At 33.1% G+C, this 15,323-nt stretch overlaps 2 protein-coding genes across 2 annotated transcripts; both read left to right on the forward strand.

The window, feature by feature from the left end:
• Positions 1–1,801: 1,801 nt before the first annotated feature.
• Positions 1,802–4,061, forward strand: LOC136269455 (tripartite motif-containing protein 2-like). The gene is made up of 2 exons (XM_020072603.3): positions 1,802–1,878; positions 2,245–4,061. The coding sequence occupies exon 2, from the start codon at positions 2,245–2,247 to the stop codon at positions 3,970–3,972; it is 1,728 nt and encodes a 575-aa protein (XP_019928162.3). The 5' UTR covers positions 1,802–1,878; the 3' UTR covers positions 3,973–4,061.
• A 2,392-nt stretch (positions 4,062–6,453) lies between these two features.
• Positions 6,454–10,030, forward strand: LOC136272034 (E3 ubiquitin-protein ligase TRIM71-like). The gene is made up of 2 exons (XM_066072732.1): positions 6,454–6,527; positions 7,218–10,030. Exon 2 carries the CDS (start codon positions 7,218–7,220, stop codon positions 8,952–8,954), a length of 1,737 nt encoding a protein of 578 aa, XP_065928804.1. The 5' UTR covers positions 6,454–6,527; the 3' UTR covers positions 8,955–10,030.
• Positions 10,031–15,323: the final 5,293 nt, after the last annotated feature.

The following is a 15,323-nucleotide window of genomic DNA, read 5'->3' on the forward strand; positions in this document are numbered from 1 at the left end:
GAGCCTGATCTCCATTATCAAGGATGCTAAAGAAATCTCCTACCTTATTCAAACTAGCTCGATAGATAGATGTGTTTGTTGATAAATGATATAACATGATTCCTATGATATAGTATTGTATGATATGAAACAATATTGTTTGATATGATACAATATGATATCTTATGTTATATTATAAAAAGTTATACGATAAGATATGATATTGTATCAATTTTTTTGATATTTTATATGATATTGTATCATGATATTATTATGTATAGTATTGTATATTATGATACAATATTGTATAATATTATATTGTATTTTTAATTTATTATTTTATCACATGATACAATTACATAAGATGTTGCAAAAAATTATATTGTATCCTATGATACAATATTGTATATTCTATAATATTGTATCATACAATATTGTATAATATGATATTGGTTTCAGTAATATAGAATTATATCACATGAAATTGTATAATATGATATTGTAATATTATATTATAATAATATTGTATCATACGATATTGTATGATATGATATTGGTTTATATGATATATTATCATATCACATGAAATTGTATTATATGATATTGTAATATATATTATTGTGTCATATGATACAATATGTATAATATAATAATGTATTTTATAATATTTTACTTTATCACATAATATTGTATCATTTGATAAGATACAATGTTGGAATCAAATTATATTGTATTATATGATATAATATCATATAATGTATCAAATATGTTTCAGTGTCATTCAATACAAATCATACTATATTATACAATATAATATCATGTTTCAATGTTATGTTGTATTATGTAATATGATATTGTAATATAATACTATATTGTATTATATTTTATGATATTGTATTATGTGATCAAATACAATAAGGTATAACACAATACAATGTCATATCATACGTTACAATATCATATCTCATTATTGTTTATTACGGTATTTTATTGTATTATATGATATATATTATAAATATGACATGATGCAATATTTCATTTTATATCATTGTATTGATTAACATATGATTATCATAAAAAAATTTATCAGATGATATACGATATTTTGTCAAAACAGAATCCATGAATATCCAAGATCATAAAGTATGATTTTCGTATAAAATGATAAAGGTGGTCTTATGAAGGTGATGTCTCATAAGGGTGATGCTCCGTCTCGGTGAGCTTAGTAATCTATGATTACCTATATTTTTTACTTATTATGTGCAATTTCAACACAGGGAGGGGGGCAATTCGTAAGTTTCCAAAGAATGTCAATCGGTGAAATTTCCACAAAATTGGGTGGGGTGAGGGGTCATTTGCTGAGATTCCATATAATATTTCACAATACAATTGTTTTCTTGACCTGTTTCTTGAGCTGTTTCACACGCATTAAAATCGTAGCAGGGAGAGTCTCGAAACCATTTGTTTTCTCAATATTAATGAACTTGTAGCTCGTTGAAAATACACATTTTGGATAATGTTGAGGTCATATCACTAGTCAAGTATCACTACTGCGTCTGTAAAGGAATTAATCAAATAAGATATTGTTTAATATTTGTAGGTTTCAGTTCACAAGACACATTTCATGATAGATATCTTTTATAGAAAAATTAATTGTGCACAATATGTTTAGAGCTCAATGCTAGTACGGGTATTTTGCATTAAAATTGACAGGTAGCTGTTTACACCTGTTAGGACAGGTAAAACAAGGTGAGATTTAAATCTATTTTTTATCCACAACCAGGAAGTTAAATGAAGCTATCGTTAAAATCTCGTTTTAAATCTCACTTGAATCGACATTCCATTTGCCCATCCTAGACTTATCAACTTAATTGTGGATTGTCTTATCTTAGTTACACAGTAAGTGGAATCAAATATTTTTAAAGTGTTAAATAGAACAACACCTGTAGCAATTGATGATCTGCATGTAAAATCTTATCCAAAGATATTACTAGACATGATATCAATCTGCCATGATTGAATTTTTCTTTTACATGGTATATACGGACCTCCTTCACAGTCAAATTCGGAAACTAAAGATAATATAGAAAACTTTTATTGACTTAAATACTTTTATTGTACATGACTATCTGTGTTCTGTTCGGAATATACTACTTTCATATTAACATTACAAATTTACTGGTATTATAACTACTGTTTTAATTTACATTTTAATCTCTACAATCTTGCAAAAGTAAGTATTAATACATTAAAAATTACTATTAGATGGCACTTTCGGAATCTCAAATACCCGACACAGCCGAGCATAATTTGGTGTGTGGCATCGGTGACTGTGAGAGGAACTGTCTGTTTTACTGCAATCCTTGTCACCAACCTATGTGTGAACAATGCAGGGACGAACATCAGAAGAGTCCAGACACCAAGAACCATGAAGTGGTCCCTTACCGTGAACGCAATTGTCAACTTCCAGTAGAGAAATGCAGGAATCACCCCATTAGGAATATAGACATTCTCTGTGATGAATGCAATGTGCCTTTATGCTCCAAGTGTTCTACAATGCCTGTACACAAAGGCCATTCCTTTACCGACTTGGAGACAATTTATACAGAAAAATCTATAGCATGTCGTCAGGAAATCCAAAAAATTCAACTCCACTTCATGCCAACGGCAAAAGATTTGCAAAGTGAAATAAAACTTGATGACACAGAAATAAAGACAATCATGGATGGCATAAGATCTTCCATGAGGGATGAAGCCAAGTCTCTCAAAACACTGGTGGATGAAGTGACATCAAATAACATAGAACAACTCAACAAAATGGAAGAGTCACAAAGGGAGATGCTTCAGAATCAAGAAAAAACATTCCAAGATTACATATCTTATCTTGAGGACCTTGTCAAAAAGTTCCATGGCTACCTGTCTTCTACTCAACTTCTAAATAATCCACTCATTTGCCCACTTTCTGAACACTTTAAAATCCTACCCATACCAGAGACCACCAAACTAGACCCTCCAGAATTTACTGCTGGTCGATATACCAAGGGGGATGTTGCCAAACTAATGGGTAGAATAAAAATTCTTGATACTAAACCAGCGAACAGAAAAATAAAACCCATGAAAACTGCCTCTACACATTTGAAACCTACAGAGAAAAAGAGAAAGGAAGACAAAGAGAAATCTGACGTGAAACAAACACTGTCTCTGTCTTCCTCTGTCACCACGGTCAGGGAGTACAAAGTACCAGGTGTTGATGACGTATGTCACGTATCACTTGGTAAATCAAACAGACTCTGGGTCAGTGATGGTAGTGGTAACCTTGTCCATACGGATCTACAGGGGAATCGGCTACAGAAGATACAAACCAATGGTAGATATGGCTACCACACAGTCACACAGGACGGGAATCTGATCTATACAGACAAACACAACAAAGTCATCAACAGGATAACATCACTTAATACATGCACTGAATTCATTAAAACAGGAGACTGGACGCCACTCAGCATTCACTCCTCCAACATCAATGGGGACATACTAGTGGGAATGATAAAGGAAGAAATGGGTAGAGTCACCAGGTACAAGACAGGGAAAGAAATAAAGAACATACAGAGAGACAACAAAGGACAGAACCTGTATAACTATCCACACTACATCACAGAAAACATCAATGGTGATATCTGTACATCTGATTCATTAAAACATGCTGTAGTGGTGGTTAATAAATCAGGACAACACAGGTTCTCCTACACAGGTCAGGGGTCAGAGTTTTATCCCCGGGGAGTGTGTACTGATCTCCTGGGTCACATCCTGGTGTGTGATTATCTCAGTAACACAGTTGATCTTCTGGATCAGGACGGTCAGTTCTTGTTTCTACTACTGACATCACAACAAGGAACAGGGTGTCCCTATAGTGTGTTCGTGGATGGTGAGAATAATCTCTGGGTGGGACAATGGCACATCAGCACAGTGACAGTGTACAAGTATCTACAGTGATGATACAATGTTACACGAACAACATGATAAAACCGTTTACATAATATACTATTAAGCATTATGACTATATGGTAGGCACCATTAATATACCTGGAACAAAATTAATAGATAAATAAATAACAAGATCAACTGAATATTTTGTTTATTTATTTGTGTTGTTCTCAGTGGCGTCGGAAGCAAATTGAAAAGGGGGGGGGGGGCTAGACTAATACCCGGAAATCTTCACAAGCACAAATACCCAATTCCCAAAATCGTGAAAATCCTAATCCGTGGGGGGGATCCTTACATACCAATACAAAATTTTTCCAAAATCGTGAAATTCCTAATCTATGGAAGGGGGGGGGGGGCGCAAGTATACCTATGACTCCAACTTCTCAATATTCCCATCTTTTCCAGGCATATTTGGAAACAAATACCTTTGCTACGATAAAAAGTGTGGGGGGGGGGGGGGGGGGCTGAACCATCTATGGTGCTATTTGCCTAATGGTTAGGTCTTGCTGTGCAAAAAAAAAGGGGGGGGCGTTCCGACGCCTATGGTTCTAACACTTCCATTTCAAAATGGAATCTGTAATGTTAGATTTTATCTTGTAAAAGAGAGACAAAACTAAACAAAACACCCCCCCCCCCCAAAAAAAAAAAAAAAAAAAAAAAAAACAAGAGGCCAGGGGTCACATTGATGAGTAAGAGCGGTCATAACTTTGTTCAAACCAGCATCATACAGTGTAATGCAAAAATATCTGGACAATCTGGTATAATGTATTCGTCATATTTTTTACATTGAACTACTTCTGAGGCCCCAGTTTATATTCTTAGTTTATATTAATCAAATATATGAGAGTAAAGAAGATTTTCAAAGATTTAATACATTTTCACTATATGGTCATATTGGCCCCACCCTAGGGCCGGACCCCTGACTCATGGGCCATGATTTTAACAATATTCGTAGAGGGATTCATAGATATGATAACCATGCATTTATTTATGGGAAAGGAGAAGAAGATATTTGAGAATATAACCTCTGTACTGCATATTTAGCCACACCATTGAGGCCCAGGGAGGGGGGGGTGAGGTTATAATACCGATATACCAATTTTCCTTTTATATCTCCTTGAAAGATGGCCTGGATATTTGAATCCATTTCCCCCACGTATGCTCTATGCAAGTTTTGGTTGAAATTGGTTCATACAACAAGGTAAAGAAGTTGTCATGAGGCTTAAAAGTAACATTTAAACGACACTTTGTTTTAATAGACGAAAAAACATTTTGGGGATTGTTTCTCTAAATCTTGATATCATTTAACAGTGATATCAAACACTATATATAATACATTTTTGTGACTTCAAATTACTGCGCAACATATCTAACTTGTCGTAATTTTCCCCTTTTTTAAAGACTTCTAAAGCTTTTTAATGTTTTTTACAGTAGTCTATCCAACTGTACACTCACCTTTATCATGTCCAATATATACCAAATCATTTAATGGATTACCATCGCTCCCAAACCACGACCGATATGTACGATCCCCTCCCATTTGTGGGAGAGCTGTACGGACTCCGGACCGTGGCTTTAGGCGATCTATGATGATGATTTGTCATTAATAATCATTATCATTAACCATATCATTTTGCCCTATTTTCGATGCAAGGCATTTTTAAAAAATTTTCATTTGGAATTACAAAACAGGAAGGGAGGCATCTTCGCTAGCCAAGGGTTTTCGGTTCACTCCGCGCCACATAAACGTTTATGGGGAGCGAAGTGGACCAAAAACCCTTGGCTATCGAAGATGGAAGGGGGGCAATTCGTAAGTTCCAAAGAATGTCAATAAATGCAATTTCCATTGGGTGGTTGGGTGGGGGTTGGGTCAACTGGTGATATTCCGTATAATGTTTCACAATCAATAGTTTCACACATGCATTAAAATCGGAGCAGGGAGAGTCTCAAAACCAGTTGTTTTCTCAAAACTGATGGACGTATCATACACGAAGCTGTAAAGCTCTTTAAAAATACACATTTTGGATATCAATATTGATATTCTTGATCTGCCCAAAGATGTTTCACACACGCATTTAAATCGTAACAGGGAGAGTCTCAAAACTATTTGTTTTCTCAATATTGATGAACTTACCATATACGAACCTATAAAGCTCTTAAAAAAACACATTTTAGAATAGATTGAGTTCATATCACTAGTATTAATTACTGCGTCTGTGTAAAGGATATAATGAAATAAGTTATAAATATATAATTGTAATTTTTCTATGTTTCTTTTCACAAGAAACGTTTCATGATAAATATATTTTATAGACAAATTAATTGTGCATAATATGTTTAAAGCTCAATGATAGTACAGGTTCTTTGCATTTGAAATTGACAGGTAGCTGTTTACACCTGTTAGGGCAGGTACAACAAGGTGAGATTTAAATCTATTTTTATCCACAACCAGGAAGTTTAATGAAGCTCTCGTTAAAATCTCGTTTTAAATCTCATTTAAATCGACATTCCATTTGCCCATTCTAGATATATCAACTTGTGGATTGTGTTATCTAAGTTATACAGTAAGTAGAATCAAAAATTTTATAGTGTGAAATAGAACAACACCTGTAGCAATTGATGATCTGCATATGAAATCTTATCCAAAGATATTACTAGACATGATAACAATCGGCCATGATTAAATTGTTATACATGTAAGGACCTGCTTCATGGTCAAAATTGGAAATTGAAGATAATTAACAAAAAAATTTTTGTACTTAAATACTTTTATTGTACATGAATATTATTGTTCGGTTTGGAGAATACTACTTATAAATGAGCATTAATGACCATACATCAAATTTGTTATCATATAACTCATATTAACATCGCAAATTTACTGGTAATATAACAGGTTTTTATCTTAATTTAATTTTAACTCTTGCCAATTTGTATAACTGAAAAATATATTCGATCCAATAACCCAACAGCTGAGTTGTTACATAATTCCTTAACAACAAATATATAACATCTAAATGCAGCTTTGCCAATAGTATTTTTCTAACTAAATATTAGAGATTTATCAGTACTTTTTTAGTCTCAAACAATAATTGAGAAAAATTAGGCAACATTATTAATGCATGGTTCCTAAGAATCAGTTGTTAAACTTTATTAAATGTTTATTGAAACTAAGATCGATTGAACTGAGTATGATTCTCCAAGGAGTAAAATTATTTATTTAAACTCCATACATTAACAATTATTACTTTTAGATGGCACTTTCGGAATCAGAAATACCCGACACAGCCCAGCACTATTTTGCGTGTGGCATCGAAGACTGTGAGAAGAACTGCCAGTTCTATTGCAATGACTGTCACCAACCAATGTGTGAACAATGCAGAAACGAACATCAGAAGAGTCCAGACACCAAGAACCATGAAGTGGTCCCTTACCGTGAACGCAATTGTCAACTTCCTGTGGAGAAATGCAGGGATCACCCCACTAGGAATATAGACATTCTTTGTGACGAATGCAGTGTGCCTTTATGCTCCAAGTGTTCTACATTGTCTGTTCACAAGGGACATTCCTTTACCGACTTGGAGACAATTTATACAGAAAAATCTGTAGCATGTCGTCAGGAAATCCAAAAAATTCAACTCTACTTCATGACAACGGCAAAAGATTTGCAAAGTGAAATAAAAATTGATGCCACAGAAATAAAGACAATCATGGATGGCATAAGATCTTCCATGAGGGATGAAGCCAAGTCTCTCAAAACACTGGTGGACGAAGCAACATCGGATAATATAGAACAAGTCAACAAAATAGAAGAGTCACTAAAGGAGATGCTTCAGAGTCAAGACAAAACATACCAAGATTACATCTCTTATCTTGAGGACCTTGTCAAGCAGTCCCATGGCTACCTATCCTCTACTCAACTTACAAAAAATCCCATCATTTTCCCACTTACTGAACAATTAAAAATCCTACCCATACCAGAGACCACTAAACCAGCCCCTCCAGAATTTACTGCTGGTCGATACAGTAAGGAGGATGTTGCCAAACTACTTGGTAGAATAACAGTTTCTAAGGCTGCACCAGAAAACAGAAAAATAAACCCTCTAGAGACTACCTCTACAAAGATTAAACCTACAGGGAAACAAAGAAAACAAGAGAGAGAGAACAAATTTGATGTGAAACAAACACTGTCTTTGTCTTCAACTGTCACCAAGGTCATGGAGTACACAGTACCAGGTGTTGATCGTGTATATCATGTATCACTGCTTAAGTCAGACACACTCTGCGTCATTGATTGGAGAGCTAACCTTGTCAAAACAGATCTACAGGGGAATCAGATACAGAAGATACAAACCAATGGTAGAGATGAGGGCTACCACACAGTCACCCAGGACGAGGATCTGATTTATACGGACATACACACCAAAGTCATCAATAGGATAACACCGGATAATACAATCACTGAATTCATTAAAACAAAAGCATGGATGCCACTCAGCATATTCTCCTCTCACATCAACGGGGACTTACTGGTGGGGATGATAACTTTTGAAAAGGGTAAAGTTACCAGATACAATAAGACAGGGAAAGAAATACAGAATATAGAGACAGACAACAAAGGGCAGAAACTGTATAGCAATCCGCACTACATCACAGAAAACACCAATGGTGATATCTGTGTATCAGATTCACTCAAGCAAGCTGTAGTGGTGGTGGATAAATCAGGACAACACAGGTTCTCATATACAGGTCAGGGGTCAACGTTTTATCCTAAGGGAGTATGTACTGATCTTCTTGGTCACATCCTGGTGTGTGATTACCACAGTGGCACAATTGATCTTCTGAATCAGGACGGTCAGTTCTTGTGTCTACTACTAACACAACAACAAGGGCTACAGTATCCTTGTAGTGTGTCTGTAGATGACGAGAACAATCTTTATGTGGGACGTAGTAACACCAACATAGTTACAGTGTACAGATATCTACATTGATCATACTTTAACATGACATTTCTGCACTGAAAGCGCAACTAAAAAAGATATCGCATCTAATTTTTTGCCCACCTGAGCTGAAAGCTCAAGTGAGCTATTCTGGTAACTTTTTGTCCGCTGTCTGTCTGTCTCTCCGTCTGCTGTAAACATTTTACATTTTCGACTCTTTCCCCACAAACATTTGGCCGACTTAAACCAAACTTTGCACAAGCACCGTTAGGTAGGGTAAATTCAAATGAAGGACCATGCCATCATTCAATTGGAGATAATTAAGAATTATTGAAAATTTGTTGGGATCTTTGAAAAATCTTCTCAAAAACCAATGGACTAGAAAAAATGTAACTTATGTGGAAGCATTCTCAGGTAGGGTCGAATCAAGTTTGTTTAAATGATGATCCCTGGGGGTAGGGTAGGGCAATAATGTTGGAAGGGGCGACTGAACATAGGAACAAACATTAAATTATGCATGTTCTTACTAAAATGAATGAGTATAAAACTTAATATTATAAGAGATTTACTATTGAAGGCATGCAGGTCTCTTTTTATCAAACATTTACAATTTTCGCCCCCAAGCCAATTCCTTGTTTAATGATTTTATCTTTAAAAACTCAAATACAAGGGGAACAGTTAGTAAGGATTATACTTACAAAAATGCAAACATGGGACTCCTTAACAGGTCCTTCTATGGTACTTAGGTAATGGTCAATGCCAGCGTGGGCCTCTTTTTTAAGAGAGATCTTTCTCTGAATAACTTCAATGTTATCATTTTTGACATAATCATTGTGATAAAGTGTTAATTTTTAATCGTTGAAACTAACATTTCCATCCCAGGGTATTTCTGAGGCCTCAGAAGAGGCTCAATGTTACTAAAATAAAAATATGAGCAATGTTTTATATGCTAAATTGTCCAGATATTTTGTTTTCGACCTTATAAAGCTGCTTTATTCATAATTATGATCACTGTTACTCAGCAATGTGGCCCATGGGCCTCTTGTTTTTCATTTTTTCAAAATGAAAATTTAACATTACAGAATCCTTTTTCAAATGTGCTAGAATAACACAAATAAGTGGAGAAAGAATCCGTTGATCTTGATATTTTTTAAAAATATGTTTATATTTTTGTTATTATTATTAAGACTTAGATTAGAATTCTGAATCATTATAGATAGATTAAAGGTAGATGTCATTCCTTTCATCATTAACATTGTTTCATTTACTCCATTTCGTCTTTAGATTGGAATGACATTGACAACTGCCATTCATACATGTATGAAGGTCACTAAGAACTTTAGGATAAGTAACTTTTCTTCCCTAAATGCTCCATAAAAACTAACTTATTCTTATATTTCACCAGTAGTTGCATGTTGCTTATAGAAAACCCGTGGGTTCCGACGATGCAGTGATTGATGTATCATATCTATGTTAGATAGCACTCTGTCAGGAGACAGGATGGTCAACAGATTACCCATCAGATCAGGCTGGAAATTTTGAATATTGTATTTTTCAACAAAATATCACTAATTGGTAAATAATTCAAATTTTTGAATATTTTCCTTTTTTTTGTACAAGGCTCTTCATTTAAAATAGATTAGAATAGTACAATATTTTAAAAACAAATTTTCACTAATGGGGAAATGTTTTAGATTTTAATATTTTTCTTATATTTTTATACAGTTCCAACTCTTCATTTTAAAAAGATAAGGTCTTAATATTGCCTTCACCTTCCAGCATTCTTAAAATACATTAGTCGGAAAGATGCCTTGAATTTATGTTAATTATACCTGTAGAATGAATACTAATAGTTCATATATCTTTTTTCAATATTTGATAGACACTGTAATTGCCATTTTTTTATTTAATGTACATTACCACTAAGTTTGAATAATATGTATTATTTATGTAAAGGTAAAGTGGTGCTTTCTGTAATAAAATGGCAGTTTCTGCAAAGTTTGCAGATGTTGTATGAATTTATTATTCGTAGTTTAATTTAGAAAATCATTCTTTTAAACATGTACGGCTGAATTTAATTCTCTTTGTGAAAAAGTGTGCAGATGTTGCTTAAATTTCTATTACATGACATTTGGAATACATGTACATTGGAATACTTACGTTTTACTGGTATTCAATATGCCACTCTGAGGAAGAAAGAGAGAGAGAAAAAAATAATGGTTTTTTCCTGTATGTGCAAATTTTTGTGTGTTTACTCTCAAATAGAAACATCTGATTTTTTTTTGCAATTTCTTCAGGTAAGGTTTGCTGCTTTCATTTTAAGTACCAAACTTACATATCATTTTGTTTTCTTTAATGCTTAAATCTATTCTGTAAAAAACAATTCGAATAATTTTGCTAAATCCGTTTTATAACTACATGTACAAAGGGGTATAATTCATGATTTCAAACTGTCATTTTGATGAAATGTAAATAATGTTGTAATAATTTCTTCATTTAATATTTGACTATTATGGGGTTATTTATGCTTAAAATGTTCGAAAGTATTGTCATTAGTTATATCCTGATAAGTTTCAATTAATTTTTAAATGAACTATCTAAAAACATAATAAAATGCAGTAAACGTCAAAATTTTGGACAACTACATGTGTATATTGTAAACGAAAACATCTTATTTGAAAATTTTCCAAGTCCACCGATTTCAAGAAATATATGTATACTCTGCTGATACTTAAAACCATATGTTAGGGATTTTTTTCGTGGAAATAAATAAATTGTCTGTCCCCTGTTTCCTTACGTTGTACACTACAAAATACTGCGATATAAAAAACTGAAGTCAATTATTAAGTCTAATTTAGTTCAACTTACTTAACTAAAAATAAAATGATTCATTAACTACTGTCAGTCGTTGTCATTATAAACAGATACTAGATGATTTGAAGCCTTTGCTTCCACAATGCTTCAAATTTGTAATGAACTAAATAAATCTTTACAGAAGTTTAAATTATTTCATTGAAATATTGCCACCTATTTACATCATTTATGTATTTCTTCATAACATGGCGTGCGGGTATGCTATCATCGCAAATGACAAGTATATTATTCAATTTTTTACAATGTTCTATTATATTAATAAATATATATACAAATAACACAATATAAAACATGTATCCAACACATTGTAAAATATTTTGTTTTTATTGATTTAAAAGCAACAAAAGAGAAAGAAAAAGAAGAAACAGTAAATAAAATAAAATGATCCATATGAATCGTACAATTTTAAACGCCATTAGAAAATGTTAAATATTTTCGATTTCAGAACACATAAAGCACTTGCTACATTTATCTTTTTTGACAGCAGAATTATTTTGTTACGAAATGTAATATTTTTTTTATAATAAACATTTGTCATTATATACTCCAGTTTTAAAGGACAGTTGACACAACCACAAAGAGCATTGAACAACAAGTTGGATTGTGGGTGTAATAAAATTGCTGAACCTTGCTACTCACATTTGTTTCACAGCAATACTGTTAACTGAGCTGATAAGACGCGTGGCCTCAATTTGCTTATCTGAAGCCCATGAGATCGGAAACCGGCAATGCAAAGTCTGAGTTGACTCAAACTTCATATTCGCTGTTTCCTTCTACCCCAGGGATTTCTAAATTGCTTTAATTTAAAATCAGAAGTAAGTAAATTTTGATAAGTAATAAAAAAGGTCGAGAATCCTGAGAACACAAACATGAATTATTCTAAGCTTAGAAACCCCATTTCTGTTTTCTAGACAATTATGAATTGAAGTAAATATGATGAACTGTTGAATAAGTCTAAATATTGACCTATCTGTATCCTGTAGGAAAAGTGTGTCTTAGATTTAGGAATTCCAAAAGATATAAGCTGATCAAAATATGGAATCATAATTGCCAAAGAAAGGGAATTTCCCTTCAACACATAGTGATAATTTCTAACGACATACGGTTTTCTTTACCAGAAATGTCACAGGATCCTAAACCCTTATTAAGTTTATTGGTATTGACGAATGTGCTTTTAGAATTGCCAAAAATACCAGTACATGTGAATTAAATATGTTTGTAAATGTATTTGAGTCCAACAAATCAGAAGTCTACCTTAATCTTAATACTAACTGCTTAAACGTCTTAAATCTTTATTTCGTTTTTGAGTGTGTATTAAATCTTTTTTGGTTTTTGGTCAACTTTTGCAATAATAAGAGTTACTTTTTAACTAATGCAATATACTTGGTGACTGAAATTTATTTAAAAGAATCCCTAATTTTCATCATCAATTAGGACTGAAACACTGGTCCCTCTACATATTTTTTTTGCTGATTTTAAAAATAATTAAATCTAAGCTTTCTTGAATTTTTTTATAATCAAATGAATATAAATTTTTCTTTTGATAATTCATGAAGATCATGTCAAGTTCATTAGTATTTCAAATTAACTGCCAATAAAATATGCTTATTCCAAAAAATTGAAAAATAATTTTTTTGATGAAAAATAGTTTTGAAACACTTCGATATGTTATATTTTTTGCAGTTTATTCAAGGGGTTAAAATAATGTTCCATTATCTTACGAAATTGCCAAAATATTTTCCCCACCCTCAAAATTATATACAGAGATATTTTGACTTTTTAAACCCAATATTCACAAAATAGTGAATTTCCTAAAAAGGATGTTCTGTTCTTTTACCAGAACCAAGCTGTTTTACACATGCCCTTAAATCTTTTTCGGTTGTTTACAAATAGCAGACAGAGTCTCACAATCATTATCAATATTTATTTCCTTCTTTGAAACTTTTAAGTCGTCGAGTATCAAACGTGCAATTTTCGTTAAAGTGACCTCTCTATTACTAGTATTAAGGGGATGTCCGGCTTTCTTGTATATTTGATAATAAAAAAGCAAACATTACTTGAACTGGATTGTGTCTGCCCAAAACTGTTGTAAAACGATTAAAAATTTTCTGCATGTTGTTTTGTATGCAAATTACGCATACAAAACAAAATACCCAGATAGCAGGACGTCATTGGACCTTTGTTGGGCCAACAATGTTCCTTATGTTGGATCACCGTGTGCATTTAACATTAGGCCAACGGCAATTTGTTCATCGGCCCTTAATCGGACCAACTTGTTGGCTTATGGTTTGGCCAATGTAACAGACAATAGTAGGCCATTGTTGGGCCACTGTATTCTTATAATATTGGGCAAACGTCGCTTTTGTACGGTTGGGCATTGTCAGCAATTAACATTGGGACAACGGCAACGGCCCTTAATCAGACCAACATGTTGGCTTATTGTTGAGCCAATGTAGCGAACAGTATTGGGCCTTTGGTGGGCCACGGTATTCTTTCAACATAAGGCATAAAATACCTGAGCAAAGAAAAGAAAGAGTATAATTAATTGAAACATATTTTATTGCTCATGCAGTTCATGAAGAAAACATTTATAAAAACACCCGAGTCTTCTAGGTCTCCTCCCTCCTTTTCTTCTCTGTCCGTTACTTCCTTCCCCCTCTCTTTGGTAGACCTTTCCCATTGATATTGTTCTCAATGTTTTTTGTTTATGGAATCAGCCGCTGCTCTGTTTTTTCGAACACTCTCTAAAATTGTAGTATTTGGTATTTAAATAATTTGTTACTTTTTTCAGTAAAGAGTAAACATACATTACGATTAAATTTATAAGTACCTCGTATATGTTTAAGTTTTCAAATAAGAATTTAACAAGAATAACATTGAGTTTACACCATTCTTGCTAAACATGTTTATACTAGAATAACTGGTAAATAACCTTAATTTTTAAATACAAATTACTTTCAATGACTCTCCTCAAAGATAATCCTTGGCAAAGGAATTTGTCATGAGTGTTTTTAGAATTCTTCTGACACACATTGCAGTACCGTCTCCACCAAATGTAGAACCTATAGACCTGTAAAAATTGGTACCAATTTAAAATCTCGAGTATTTTTTTTTTTTACAAAGAAATGAAGCATAATCAATATTTAATACATATTCTTATAATAGGTAAACGTAGAAAATAACACAAATCTACATATAGCTCATGATGTAGGATCAATTTAAAAAAAATAATTGTAAAGCCTTTTTATATTTCTTCCATAATTCTACTCAAACTAAAAAACTTGTATTGTATACAGACCCGTAGCAACAGTTTCCATTTTTTTTTTGGTGGTGGGGGTTAAAAAAAGACAAGAAATTGCTAAAATGCTAAAATAAGGAATTTTATTTGCCAATGGTAACCCTTACAACATGAAAATGTGTTGGGGGACCAGCATCTGAAGGAAATCTTACTGTAGTAACAGACCCCCCCCCCCGCCTCGCATTCGAATGGCTTGTGGATAGTTTGTCGATACAATTAACGTATTTTAAATGAAAGCATCTAAATGT

Source organism: Magallana gigas, chromosome 10 (assembly GCF_963853765.1).
Source record: "Magallana gigas chromosome 10, xbMagGiga1.1, whole genome shotgun sequence".
Lineage (NCBI taxonomy): Eukaryota > Metazoa > Mollusca > Bivalvia > Ostreida > Ostreidae > Magallana > Magallana gigas.

Bases quoted from the DNA above. Each gene is read 5' to 3' on its own strand.
- LOC136269455 (XM_020072603.3), top strand. From the start codon at position 2,245: ATGGCACTTTCGGAATCTCAAATACCCGACACAGCCGAGCATAATTTG.
- LOC136272034 (XM_066072732.1), top strand. From the start codon at position 7,218: ATGGCACTTTCGGAATCAGAAATACCCGACACAGCCCAGCACTATTTT.